Here is a 14,111-nt window from a genome sequence, read left to right on the forward strand (position 1 = left end):
TAAATTTCATTTTCATTTCCTTCACATCCCAGCTGGACCTGGGACAGTTGATGCAAAGGCCATGGGGTGGGTCGAGTATGTTGCATTGCAGGAGAAAGGACCTGGTCCAGGGAAGAGTGAGCCAGGGGAAGGACAGATAGGAGGAGAAGGCAGAGGGAGGGGAAGGTAAAGGTTGAGAAGGCAATCGTTTGATCTTGGGAGGCCACTGGTATTTGTACTGGGTGGAGTGGGAATCACTGCAGACTTCTGAGGAGGGGAAGATTGATGTGATTTATGTTTGAGAAGGACCTCTCAGTTGTCATCCTGAGACCTGATGTGTAGAAAATGCAGCCCGTGTCTGTTGTGCAACAAAAGCACAGAATGGCAAGCAGCTATTGCTATTATTCTACTATTACAGTAACACCAATTTATGCCATAGGCAAAAAAAAAAAAAAAAATCCACCGGGGGGAATGGGTGGAAAGAATTCACAAAACTTCAGAATGACCAGGGTCACTCCTCGCTGCAGGAATTCCCTCCAGGAAGCCTGGTAACAGGCCCCAATCCTGGACTGGCCCTGGTACTAGGAAAGAAGCTTACTACCTCACCAAACAAGCCAAGGCATAGAGAGCTAGCTCATGCCATCAGATCCCTGTTTGGAATAAATTCCCCAACTGTCCCTGTAGAACTCGGCTATGGTCCTGCATCTGTGTAGCATGATACAAGTCTGCCCCCTCCCTTCAAAAGCTGAGGACAGCAAGGGGCGGGCCTGGAAGGTCTTGCATTCACAGACCTATCCTGGTTTCTGAGGACTGGAGGAATGACGTGGGGGGGGGGGGGAGGCTGGCCAATGCTGTACAGGGAGTAGGCAATGAGGACCCTGGAGGAAAGGTCTACAAGCTCTTCTGTTTGCAAGATTATCAGTGAGTGACCAGAGGGTGGAAATGACTCTTTGGTCATACAAGGAAGAGGAGGGGCAGAGGGATGCAGTACCCATGGTCTTCATTAGTGAGGACAAACTTTAGAAAGGGCTAGCAACCTCTTCTCTGGGTTTGTGACCATCTTGTTTTAGACGAAGATGGCCATTGAGAAATTATTTTCCTTCTGGGTTCATCACGGGCAGAGACAGGAGGAGACTGGCTCCAGCCTGCAGGGGAAATTCACTGGGATGTGCCATCATAACTTCAGGTAAAGTTAAGAGACCAGACCAGACCATTGGCTGGGGAATCCCAAATTCTGAGGAAAAGAGAAGAGATCCAAGGAGAGCTCCAGGGCTCCCCGCTAAGCCATTGTGCCTGGACTGAATCACACATCCACCCACATACCCCTTAGGAAGGGAGACTGCACTCTCTAGGCGGTTACGGAGATGGCCAGGGAATGTTCTGGGACACACAGGCTGCAAAAGTGGGGGGATGGGCTGTGAACCCAACTGTGTATACCACCTCTGCCTCCTTCTGCCTGGAGTGGGGGCTTGCAATGGCTACAGATGGGGCAATGGCTGGGAAGAGCTTGCGAGGACACAGGGCCGGGCTCTCTCCGGGCAAAAAGACTGCCCCCACCCAGAAACCTCCGGAGCCTTGAGTCGTGCCCGGCGCTCCCCATTCCACCCCACCCGCACCGCCTCTGCCGTCACTCACTGCCGCTGCTTGCTGACTCTCTGGTGCGCTCCGCGCCACAGGCACCTGCTAGCCGGGCTCTGGGCACTGGGCGCTCACATTTGTCTCTCACACTGCGGACTCCTGGTCTTCACTGTCACCTGGCCTTGCTTCTGGCCGGACACAGTGCTCCTCCCTTCTCGCAGTCCTCTGGCGCCCATCCACCCACCATGGCCCGGGTGTGGGCCAAAGAGTGGTGTGGCTCATGGCCCAAACCTGGGTAAGGAGTTGAGGCCCTGGGGGCTGCGGAGAGGCTGGGGGGGGGCACACGGAAAGCAGGGTGGAGCAGCTCTCTCCAAGGTTGGACACACTGGAAAGAAGCCAGGAGTTTGGGTGGGAAGACCCCCTAAACAAAACAGAGGCAGGTGGGGCTGCGCCACAGCCAGAAAGACGGTGGTCGCTCCTAGTGACCCCGCGTAGGGATGGGGGCCAATGAGTGGGGGCGGGGCGGACTCGGAGGGGAGGGCGTGGGTGATGCCGCCAAGGAGGCTGCTTGCCGCCCAGCTACTGACCGCCCCCTCCCTTTTTCTCCCCTCCCCCTCTCCCCGCCTCTCTCTGGCTGCGGGTCGGTCACACCGGACCGGCTCTCTCCGCGCTGCGCTGGGTCGGACGCCAGGTCTGCGCGACGCGGTTGAGCGCACACTCGCCTTGCAGAGAGCCGCTGAGAAACCGGCGGGGGTGGCGACGGGGGAGCTCGGCGGGAGCCGGAGGAGGTGGCAGTCGGGAGGCCAGCCAGGAGACCGGGAGGCAGAAGCTGGTGGCTTTCAGGCACTCATCCCGTTCTCCAAGGATGGGTCCTGGCGCAGCCCGGCCACTGCCCGGCCCGCCGGGCAGAGACTGAACTGCGGATCCCCATTTTCCGTGAACCACCGGACCGAAGGAGGTACCGACTAAAGGACCCTCCTGGCCGGACTTCGTCTTCTGCGCTCCCCCGCGCAGCGCCCCCCCGCCAGACCCGCGCCTTGCCAGCCGGCTAAAAAGCCGGGTTGATTGGCGGCAGGCGGCGGCCAGGGGAGGGGGCGCCGTGCGGGGCCATGGCAGGCTCCGAGGAGTCCTAGCCGGAGCTCAAGCCGGAGCCGAGCCCAAGCTGCTGCTGCCGCCGCCTCTCCGCGCCGGGCCCCCGCCGCCGCCGCAACCCTGCGGGAGATGGAACAGCGGAACCGGCTCGGCGCCCTCGGATACCTGCCGCCTCTGCTGCTTCACGGCCTGCTGCTCTTCGTCGCCGACGGTGAGCGCGGGAACTTCGCGACCACGATGGGTTCAGGGGAATCTTTGCTGGGGCCAGGAAAGTCTGCCTGCCGGCTTGGCCACAGCGGAGGAGAAAAGGAAGCGGCAGGCTTCGTGGTCTCCAGCGATCCCCGGTGTGCAACCCAGGCTGGGAGTGGGTAGGGGCACAAGAGCAGATGAGGGTCGCCGCGGCTGTGGCGTCCGCTTAGGGAGTCTTTCGGTGGGCCCCCCACTAAGCAGAGGAGGCCTGCAGCGAGCGAAAGTTGGCGCGCCGCAGCCCGGGCTCCAGTGCTGCGGCCCTGTCTGCCCTGCATCTTGCACTACCCAAAGCGAAGCAGCCTGCAGCAAGTGGCGGGGCTCTGTTTCCGCCTTGCAGCTGCTCACTGAACTTTGCTGGCTCCTCCCGCGCTGGGCCGCATAGTAACTGGGGACAGGACTGGGGGCAGCCCCAGGCCAGAGAGCAGGAGATCGACCGCCTCAGCCTCGGGTTGTCCCAAGCCCCCGCCTTTCAGCTGGTCACGCCTCTCTTTCCCGCCCCCAGCAACATTCACCGAAGTCCCCAAAGATGTAACCGTGCGGGAGGGAGACGATATCGAAATGCCCTGCGCGTTCCGGGCCAGTGGAGCCACCTCATATTCGCTGGAGATTCAGTGGTGGTACCTTAAGGAGCCTCCCCGGGAGCTGTTACACGAGCTGGCACTCAGCGTGCCAGGAGCCCGGAGCAAGGTAACCCGTTGCCCAAGAGGCACCCGTGCTTACCCTGCTCCCTCCAGGGGAAGTGAGGGTTACCCTTACAGGGCGCCGCCCTGTCGCGCAGCCACCTCCCATCCTCTGCATCTCCCCAGCATCGTCAAAGTAGGTGGCTGTCCCCAGAGGCTGTCTGTTCTTAGTATTGCTTCCTTCTCTGTAACCTCAGGAAACTCCCTTCACGCCCAGTCCTTGAAAACCCACACCTGATCCAGTTTGGCGGCTCAGGCTCGCTAGCTCTGGGACTGTACTCTGATGGGTGCTGGCTGAAGAAAGATCACTTGATTCTATCGGTCTTTCCTCCGCCACCCCAAGGCGTTAGGGCTCAAGGCCAGGGGGTTCAGCTCTCCAGATTGCATTTACATGGTAGAGAGAACACGGTATCTGAGAACGGGTATCTGAGGAGCTGCCCCACCCTCAATGGCTGGAAAATCTTGCACTCTGCCCCATAACCCACACTCGCACTCCGGTACTCACACCCACAGTGTCCCAGGGTCACACTCAGAGTTCCTGTTCTCATTTTCCTCTGGCACGTATTCACACATACCAGGCTGCCAAGGCCTCGGTGATGCTGGACCCTCCATCCAGTTTGTCACAGTTTCAAATTAAGTGGAGGGTTTAGAGGAGATGAGTAGGAGATAAGACTCCCTCCTTTGCATGCTCCTGGCCATCCAGTACCCACTCTGGACAGCAGACAGGCGTGTGTCAGAGCAGCCACTGCTTAGCCAAACAAGGTGTTAGCCCCAAACCTGCTCCTCTCTGGTACACTGCGGAGATCCTAATGTATCTGGTGCCCTCCACCATGCCACACCCCCACGCAGTTAAGCTCCCAGCCCACCTGCAGAAAGTCTCATTGTCAAAGACAGATCAGAGTTTCCCCGTGCACAAATGCCACCTGTTTAATCAATCTCTCTCTCCTTCCCCCTCCCTTTCCCTCCTCTCTCTCCCCCTCCTCTTCTCCTTCCTCACTTCCTCCCCCTTCTCTGCATTTTAGGTAACAAATAAGGATGCAACTAAAATCAGCGTAAGTGTGGAGCCCAGCATGGGCCGCGGGAGACCCCTTCTGGCCGCTTTGCACTCCGCAGCTCCCTCCCCTTTAGAAAAACCTTTGCGGCCAAGCAATACGAGCTTTGCTACCACAGGGAAGCACTGTGGGCTACTTGGCGTATCTGGGCGCCATCTGTCCCTAGTAGAGGAATTAAGCTGTTTTTTGTGTAAATCAAGGGTCCAAATCCGAGTCCCCAAACCCTGCAGCAGTAAACTCACCCTTTGCATAGGCTCCTGGCATGCACCTGCTCTTGACTTCTTGGCTGTCATTTCTTCCAAAACCTCGAGTGTGGCTCCTTGCTCAGACTGCTTGCGGCTCCAACTTCCCATCCCCTTCTGCCTCACCCTGTACGTGCACCAGGCCCTCTAGAAGCACCCTCTGCTTAACCATCTCCTCTTCTGCGGACAGCATAGTTGTGGGCTCCTGGGGGCTGTTTCTTGTGCAGCGATGGTGTGTAGGGTTTGTGGCTCTGGAGATTGGAAGTAGCAGGGTCTGAAAACAAGCCACTTTGCAGACCCAGTTGAGAGGTGAGGGGTTGTGCCTGTGCTTGGTGAGTCTTAAGATTTCCACCAAGCCAAGAGGACTTTTTCAGGGCTCTTAACAAGTGGTCAGTCTTAAGCAAGGCAAGGGCTAACTGCTAATTACAGGGCAGGGGATGTGTAGTTGTGCATGCTACAGGCAAGATGGACACACCCCAGGCTCTCTGGATTCTAAGTAAAAGTGAGCGTGATTTCGGGTATATGTAGGATGTTCCAGAGCAGTTAGACTGGGCATTAAGGCGCAGGAAGGATGTGGATGGTTCACCACAGAGAGCCCCAGTCTGAAATTTCTTGCAAGTTATGTAGAGTTATACGTTCTGAAGGGGAAATGTGGGAAACCATAAAAAAGAGTAAATGTGAGTTGAGACCGCTAGGAATTGGAGACCAACACAGTGCACATGCAACACGGTGTCTAGGCAGAACTGAGAGCCCATTGCCACCAGTTGAGATGTATTGAGGTATTAGGAAATATTAGGATGTTGTGGCAATTGGGATCCTATTGGCACAGTGATAGGGGAACCAAGATCACCAGTCACCAAAGCAGATGTGGAGCTCACTGGTCAGGCCTCTAACCGGGCTGTCTTACAGACCGTGCGTGTCCAGGGCAATGACATCTCGCACCGCCTTCGGTTGTCTGCTGTACGACTGCAGGACGAAGGAGTTTACGAGTGCCGTGTGTCGGACTACAGCGACGACGACACTCAGGAACACAAGGCCCAGGCTTTGCTGCGCGTGCTGTCGCGGTTCGCACCGCCCAACATGCAGGCTGCTGAGGCAGTGTCCCACATCCAGAGCAGTGGCCCGCGGCGACAGGGAGCCCCCAGCGCCGTCAGCTCCAGCAATGCAGGCGCGGCTGTCCGCACCACATCTGAACCCGGGTACAGCGACAAGAACCCACCTCCTGGGAGCCCTCCCTCTAGACCAGAAGTTCCGGAGGCAGCCGCGGCTGCAGCCGCCGCCTCTGCGACCCACACAGTCACCACCACTGCTGCAGCAGCTGCTGCTGCTTCATCAGCTTCACCACCATCAGGCCAGGCTTTCCTTCTGCGCCAGAGGCACGGTTCCGGTAAGTGCGGGCCCCAGAGGGGTCCTGTACACTCGGGAGAGTGGGGAGAAGGGAGGGGACCGCCCAGGACATTGTCGGATAGTTTTATTGCAGCAGCAGTTGTGAGGGGGAGGGGGACGCAGTGGGCGCCTTTCTTGTGTTCTCTGGGCATTTTCCCAGTCCTGATTCTTAGCCTGTTGGAACATCCTACCAAGTATGTTCATGACTGTGCAGGCTGCCCTGTCTGGCACTGAGGCTGGATTGTAAAGGCATCCTGTCTCGGGCAGCATTGGGAGCTGTATACTCAGACCCTCAGGTTTTGAAAGGTATTTCCCAGGTGGGGTACTGGCTCCTTTTGAGCGAGGAAGAAAATGGTAGAAGCAGGCAGCTGTCTGTCTTTGCTGATTGGTGGCATTGAACTGTCCTTTAAGGTCCAGGAAGTTCGGCTGTGTAGCTTTTGCTCAGTGGTTTCTAGGTGTGGCCTTATACCGGGCTGTAAATTCTGTATGTACACAAGACTCCCAGTTCTCCTTGGTTCCAGAGGGAAAAGGGTTGAAGATGGAGTACTGTACCCGCTATGAAAGCATACAGAGGCTGATACCCACTTTCCTAGGGAGCTAAAGTCTGGGGAGGTAAGGAGCTGAAGTTAGGCGTTGTCAAACTAGAAATCAGAAAAAGAAGCTGCTGCCCTGGTATTGGGCCTCTGGGGGATGTTGGATAGTGGTAGTGAGGGTTAGGATGCCCAGAAAAGCTATAACTACTGTGCCAAGTACCTCTTCTCCCAAGATGCCTCCCTCTCCAACCAAACTCAGCTGGTGCTCCAGTGTTCACTCTTAGTGTCTGATTTTAAATAATTCGCCCCTGGCCTGAACCCCTCGTCTCAGTCTTTGCAGTGCATATTTCCCATGAGGGGAATCTCTACTGGTATTACAATCTCTAGGGGAGTCGTAGAGCTCTGATGGGTTGGGACGCACTGTCGTGCCCCAGGTTGGCTATTCTAAGGGTATAAGTTCCTGGACTTCATCACTGAATCTGAGGTGACAGGCCTCACATCACTTTTTATCCTACCCTCTTGCTGATCCTTAAGCCCTTGAACATTTGGAAGCAGCTGGTCCGTTCTGAGCATCAGTTCAGCCTTGTTTTCCCTTAGTTATTGTTCCTGTGGGAGACCATACTGTGTCTCCCCGTTCCTTGGGAAACTGCGCTCTGTGTGTGTGTGTGTGTGTGTGTGTGTGTGTGTGTGTGTGTCCCTCCTGAGAGCCTTGTTCTGTTCTGTGTCTCATCTTTCCTGTGTGACTCTACCGTGTCTCTCCTCTGGGAGACATAACCATGTCCCCATTATTTGTGAGGAATTTTGTCACTTTTAGCTCCAGGGACCTATAAGAACCCTTCCAGGCCCTGGGAAAGATGGGTCATCTTCAAAGAACTCCCAACTCTCCTGTTTAACTTGGGATACTGTACCATCTGTATTAATTTAAAGTGCTGTGACAAAAATACCAAAATGTCAGCAGCTCAAACACAATCCAAATTCATGGTCTTTGTTGCATCATATCTTGTTCTGGGGTGGGAACGGCATATTCTGTTTAGTCATTCAGAAACTCTGACTGGTAGACTGTGTTAGCTCCAGCAAGTAGCTCCAAAATCTCTCTGGGAAGCACCATATAGCAGCATGGAAGCATGTGGGGGATAGAGATAGAAATGTCCCTTCGACCCAGTTCTAGGAGAGAATGGAACCCTAAGGCTATAAGGTATGCATGGTGCATAGTGAATTCACATATTTCCTGTGTATTTAGAATGACTCTATGTGTGCAGTATTTGTGAGAAACTGAGGAAGGTGTCTCTCAAACCATTCTGTAGTGCTCCATTTTTTTTTTCTGAGAAAAATCATTCAGGAATGGCAAGTTGGGTTTCTAAGGACCAGGCCTAGAGGTGGTAGACATCATATCTCCCCCCATTCACTGACCACATAGATGCAAGTCTTTGGGGGAAATGTACTGGTTGTCTTGACAACTACTTTCCAGCTTCATCTCTCTGCAGTGTAAGAGGGCACAATTTTTGAAAGAACCGAAAGTCTCTATGTAGCATTCACTGGGTGTCTTAAGAAAGTGTTCATTGGCTCATGCTATGATTGGCTTAATTGCTGCTGATTAAAAGACCCTTCTGCCCTTTCCCCTCAGAAAATAGGAAATAAATATATGTGGTAGAGTGGAGAAAACCTCTGGAATGTTCCCCAGAGCAATGATAAAACAGATAACATGAAAGTCCAGATAAGAGTTACATTTATGCGATCTAAGCTTCAGTGTTGTATCTTTTGGTAAGTGGTTTAGCATCTCTGTAAAATGGACAGTGTTTTAGTCTGACTCTGGGAACTTCTGTGCGTACATGTTCATCATCATTACTGTGGCCTTAACTTCTCTGGATGGAGAGGAGTAGAGGAGAAAATGAGCAAGCTGACAGCTGGAGACAAAGCTGTAGAGGGACCTTACGAGATGAGTGTCACCAACAGTGTTGATTGGAGGCTTTGACCCGGGAAGTACCACGTACTAGAGATTCATGAGAGTGATCTTGGCCACACCCATAAAATTGTAATGAGACCAAGGTTGTGAGCTCATTCCTGTTGGAAACCCCTTTTCTTTTGTTCGTACCTGACCCTTGAGAGCTACTACACTGGCCTTGAGAACCAAGCACGTCCAGTCTGTGTTGGATGAGCTCATCCACTGGAATTGGATGTAGCAACCAGGTTGGGATTTCTGTTTGTCTTTCTTGTGGGGACAGCCATTTTCAGTACCAATCAGAAAGCTCAGGCAGCTGGGCTCCCTGCAGGCCAGATAGTGCAGTACCATTGCACTGTCTGGCTCTTGTTATTTCTATCACCCAGTTACCTTTGCCAGCTTCTACACAGGCCAAGAAGTGGCATATCTCAGACCAAGCCCTGGTTTCTCTCCAGCTCCCTATTGAAGATGAAACATGGTCAGATGAAGTTAGTAAACCTGTGCACTTCCCCCATCCCTGTGCCCTCTCTTAGGGGAGTCACTTAGTTGTAGGTACCCAAGTATCCCACTCTGAGTCTGGAGAAGTGGTACATGTGACCTCTAATATGCAAACGCACCTAACAGCTTTGATTCCAAGGAGGGAACCACTCCCAGTGGGTGACGTTGAAACATTTAGAATGTTTGTTTGCATGGTGGGTATTAACCTTTCTGCAGGACTTTCCTGGGCTCGTGGCCAGCTCTGGGTCCCCAGGGAGGCAGCAGGTTCAGGGATATCTCAGAACTTCCAACAGCAGGAGACCACAGCATGTTCTGAGCCTGTCTCTCCAGCTCCTTTCCAGTGTGCAGATCTAAGCCAGAGAGGCTCATTGCTCTTGGTTAACAGGCAGACATGTTTATAGTGCTTCTCAGTCAGGATGCTGGCAGAGCAGATGGCACAGTCATGCAGAGTCACTGAGGGGCATTGGCACAGGGTAGTCATGAAGACAGGAGCAGGGTTAGGCCAGCCAGCAGAGGAAGGTTGTAAGTCCCTAGAACTGGCAGCAACAGGAACTGTTAATGTCCATGCAATACAGACTGGGGGCAGCTGGTGTGGAGGGGGAGCTGGGATGAGATTGGCAGAAGTCAGAGCAGCTGGGGGACAATGTTCCATGATCAATTCTATAACCTCAAGGTCTCAATGGAGGGACTCAGTTAACTTTCCTTGACCCAACAAGGACCTCATTCCCCTCTTGCATGTTTCTGATTTGGCCTCCTATTAGCCAAACCCTTTTGAAAGCCAAAGACAAGGGCATCTGGGGAAGCTGTCTAGAGAGGTAAGCCCCAGCTCTTAGAGCACAGTGAAGAAGGTCAACTGGAGAACCCAGGGGACTGGAAGTGTCACCCCAGCCTTGGTGTAGTGCATCCTAACCCTTTCAGATCAACAACTTCAGGAGAGTGTCCCCGGCCCCCTCTCCACATGGTGTCATACACAGTTGATCCTAAAAGACCTTCCATGCCTGTATTTGTGAAGTGAGCTATTTCAGCTCTGCCAGGAAGAAGAAACAGGACAGCTTACTCAAAGCATTGCCACATTGCCCCTTTCCTACTCATCAGCCAGGAAAGGAAACCTCTTCTCTACTCACCTGTGCCCAGCGCCACTATGTATGTATTTACACTAAAAGTTTGTTTAAAGAACTCATTCGTTTCATGTCTCATTCGTCAAAGACGTTTTAGTACATATACTTAAAAGTAATTATGGGATGAGTTAGCAAAGCAGAGAGGCAGAGAGGGCTGTGTCCGTTCCTCACGGTGTGAGCCAGCCTGGCTACTCACGTGAATGCTGATCCACTGTCATGAATACTTAGCTGCTGGTTGCCATTGGGGGAGACAGAGTATCTTCCAAACACTTCTAATGGAGGAAGGGCACCAAGGAATCCAGCCCAGTCTCAAAAAAACAATATAGCTGACAGCAGAAAGACTTCCATGTTGGCAAGAGGTTTCCTTCTGTCGGGAACTTGGGATCTGACTGTGGTGAGCGAAGCTCTAACGAGCCTCAGGGCTCCAGTACCAAGGAGAGGCAACACAATCCTAGAACGGGTGTGTCTGGATGCAGAAAGCTAGATGCTTCCAATATTTCTCTCTTTTTTCCCCCAATGTTTCAATTAATGGTGAGAAGACAGCTAAGGCCGTGGGTGTGACTGTAGTGTTCTGTGGTGGAGAGGCTGTTCCTGCTGGGAGCCATGGGAGGGGACATCCTTGGGTGTTGCCATGGCAACCATAAACCATGACCAAATGGGACTGTGACTGAAGTAAAAACGCTCACTCTGCCTTAACCTGTGCCCTGGGTAGATGACAAAGCTGGCACAGTGGCACCAGGGTGGTGCTGGAGAGTCAAAATGCTGCAGAATCCCCAGTCACAACAGCAAGGCTAGGGACCCTGGGCCCAGAAGGACTTATAGACCACTGTAAATCTGTTCTTCCCTCAAGTTCTGATGTGACATTAAGGACCTCATTTTAGGAAGGAGAAAAAATGTCTAGTAAAGGATGTCCTCAGAAGAGGGAGGACTCTGAACATCCCGAGGGAGAAAAAAAAATGAAAGGATTTTGTGAACGGAGTATTGGAGGCTCACAGCTGGTCAGAGACAGCTGCGTCTTCCTGAATAGTGGCAAAATCATGTCTTATCAGTGATAGGAGGCTCTCCCTCTCAGCCAACCACTGGGATTCTGTCCAGACGAGCCTCATGACTCCCATGAGTGAGAACCAGAAATGGCAGCTATGCGCTATTGATGTAATCACGAGAGGCTTCCTGCAGGCAGACTGTTTCCAGGCTGGAAAAAGTCAGTTAGGGATGATGGCCTCTTAGCATAGCTGATGCCCAGAGAGGTTCTAGATTCTCCCATAGCTCCCTCTCTATGATGTGCTACGAAGGCTGCATGAAATGGAATGGGTTTGCTCTTCATATCTACCCACGAGTGGCCCGGCAGCTCACAGCCTAGTCCTTCTCCTTGCATTAGAGATCCCCAATAAATACTAGCTGATCCTGTGGTGTAATGATCATTCATAGTTACAGCTGCTTTTACGGAGCACGTATGCCTGCCACTGTCACCTCTACCGTCCACAGCACTTCTTCCCTTTATTCCCAAGAACACAGTCCCTTCTCCAGTTTGTTTCCGAAACCCAGACCCTTTCATCCACAGTAATGGCAGCCCCCAAGAGAAGAGCCAAGTGCCAGACTTTCTAAATGTCACCAGGAGCCAAACCACTAAGGAGCGTCTCATTAAATACACCAGGAGCACATTTTTAAAGCTCTGAATGTTAAGGATTCCCCAAGCATCCTCAGGGATAAACGGGGTCAAGTGCTTCTGTAATATGATATTGATTAGTCCTGCTCCATGTGGACAGTGGTGAGGGCTTGCTGTGGTCTAAACCTCAGAGCTTTATGGAGATGCTAGCAAGGTTTTAAGACATTTGTGCAGCACAGGGGAAAGCGTATTATCAGTTTTATTCCCCTGTGCTTGATGAAGCTCCCAGGTATCTCTTGCAAACTCATCTAGAGAAGCAAAAAGTCTTACACAAAAGCTGCAAGGAAGTTGAGAGTGAGCCAATCTTGTACTTCCTCTCTATCCCTACCCATTCCTTAGGGAGGCTCTTCCTCAGAGTGGTGCTTCCTGGAAATGAGTCTGATGGATTTGGTAGTTTAAAGGAAGAGGCTCGTGTAAATACCAAAGATCACTCCCTTGGGCTCCTCCAAGGCTAGGGTTAGGCTGATGTGGAGCACTGACTGAGGGAACAGACTGAGGGAAGCAGTTGACAATGGGCAAGTCCTCAGTAACTTGTTGAAGTAGAAGACTGGAGCTTGCCTATGTCCTTCATGCAATAACCCTTGAGACACAGGCTACCCCCAAAACATGCTCAGATGGGAGTAGTCTGAAACGATTGGATTTTCTGTTCTGTCTTTACCACCATCTAGGATGAAGCATCAGCCATACTTTACTCTAGCTATAAGGGGCTGCTGTTGCTGTTCCATTAGTAGACTTGCCTTGGTGCCAGGTATCTGTTCAAAACAAGAAGCTGTGTCAGTGACTTTTCTCAGCACTGTGACAAGCTACCTGATAGAAGCATCATTTGTATTTATGTCCAGGGTTTCAGAGGGTACATCCAATCATGGGCAGGGAAATTGTGGCAGCTGAACACTGTGTGTTGTGATCCAGCAGCTTCTCACACAGGAAGGAGAGAGCTCAGGTTGGAAGAAGGGCTGTAAGCCTCCAAGGCTTGCTTCCTTTGACCCACCTCCTCCAGCCATGCCTCCCATCCCAAAGGTACCATTCCTTAATTTCAGGACAGTGTCACCAGTTGACAACCAAGTTGAGGACTATTTGCATGAAGCCACAACAGAAGCCAAAGTGGACATGTCAGAAACTCTTTCCCACTCCAAATTTGAGGGTCCTTCTCCATCCATCTCAGAAGTGGTCATCTGTTAGAGGACTACCTCAATGTTCCGACCACTCAGGAGTCTTTGAAGGCTGATTGTCAGCAGGACATGTCTTACCAACACCAAACTGTCCACCCCATGCTGTTAGTAAGTAAGGGCAGAGGAAGGACCTGGGTCAGTCAGTTCCCTGGCATGCCTCCCGTGCTGCCCATCCTTGTAGACTTAAAGCACAAACCCAGTAAATGACAGGATAGCTTGGGAGGGAGAAGCAGCTGCCATCACTCATGACCACTTCCTTGGTCCCCCTGACATTTTAATCATTCCCCTGTTCAGCTAACTCAACTGCAGGCAAACCCAGGTTTGAGTGCCAACAAATTCTACGTCTGGGCCTTGAAGCTCCAACCACCCAGAATCACAGTGTACAACCTTCCTTTCCTAAGCACCGCATTTCTTCCCGATACTGTCCACCTTTGTGCCTTGGAATCTTGGCTTCGTCATTAGCCATAAGCGAGTACTCTCCTCTGTATGGAACCAGGTCCTGGGCTGGAGGACAACTGGCTGCATCATAAGAGGTCATCTGCTAATTTTCAAAATCAGATGAATGAAACACCAGACAGAACAAGGGAGGATTTATTTTTGGCTCAATTTTAGAGACGTTGGTTCATGTGGTGGTTTGAATGAGAATAACTCCCAGAGACACAAATATTTAAATACTTGGTCTCCAGTTGGTAGTGCTGTTTTGGGTAGGTTTATGAGGTGTGACCATGCTGGAGGAAGTGTGTTAGTGGGAGTGGACTTTGAGGTTTCAAAGCCATGCTCCATTCTCAGTCCACTGTCTGTTTCCTACTTATGGATTGGGATGTGGACTATCGGCTTCTGCTCTCAGCATCTAATTCCTGCTGCCTTGCTGCCTCCACCCCACCATCATGGACTCTCATTCTCTAGATCCATAAGCCCACATAAACTCTT

The 14,111-nt window shown here is 52.3% G+C and overlaps 1 protein-coding gene across 2 annotated transcripts in view; it reads left to right on the top strand.

The window, feature by feature from the left end:
• The first annotated feature begins 1,432 nt into the window (after positions 1-1,432).
• Vstm2b (V-set and transmembrane domain containing 2B) overlaps positions 1,433-14,111 on the top strand; it is a 32,963-nt gene continuing 20,284 nt past the window's right edge. The window contains exons 1-5 of one of the 2 annotated variants that reach the window (XM_057761708.1): positions 1,439-1,852; positions 2,249-2,860; positions 3,401-3,585; positions 4,601-4,630; positions 5,782-6,259. In XM_057761708.1, coding sequence (XP_057617691.1) covers positions 2,779-2,860; positions 3,401-3,585; positions 4,601-4,630; positions 5,782-6,259 — 775 coding nt within the window. In that variant the 5' untranslated portion in view covers positions 1,439-1,852; positions 2,249-2,778. Of the gene's footprint in view, positions 1,853-2,248; positions 2,861-3,400; positions 3,586-4,600; positions 4,631-5,781; positions 6,260-14,111 lie in introns of both variants that reach the window. The other variant, XM_057761709.1, reaches the window with a different exon arrangement.

Source organism: Chionomys nivalis, chromosome 2, assembly GCF_950005125.1.
Source record: "Chionomys nivalis chromosome 2, mChiNiv1.1, whole genome shotgun sequence".
Lineage (NCBI taxonomy): Eukaryota > Metazoa > Chordata > Mammalia > Rodentia > Cricetidae > Chionomys > Chionomys nivalis.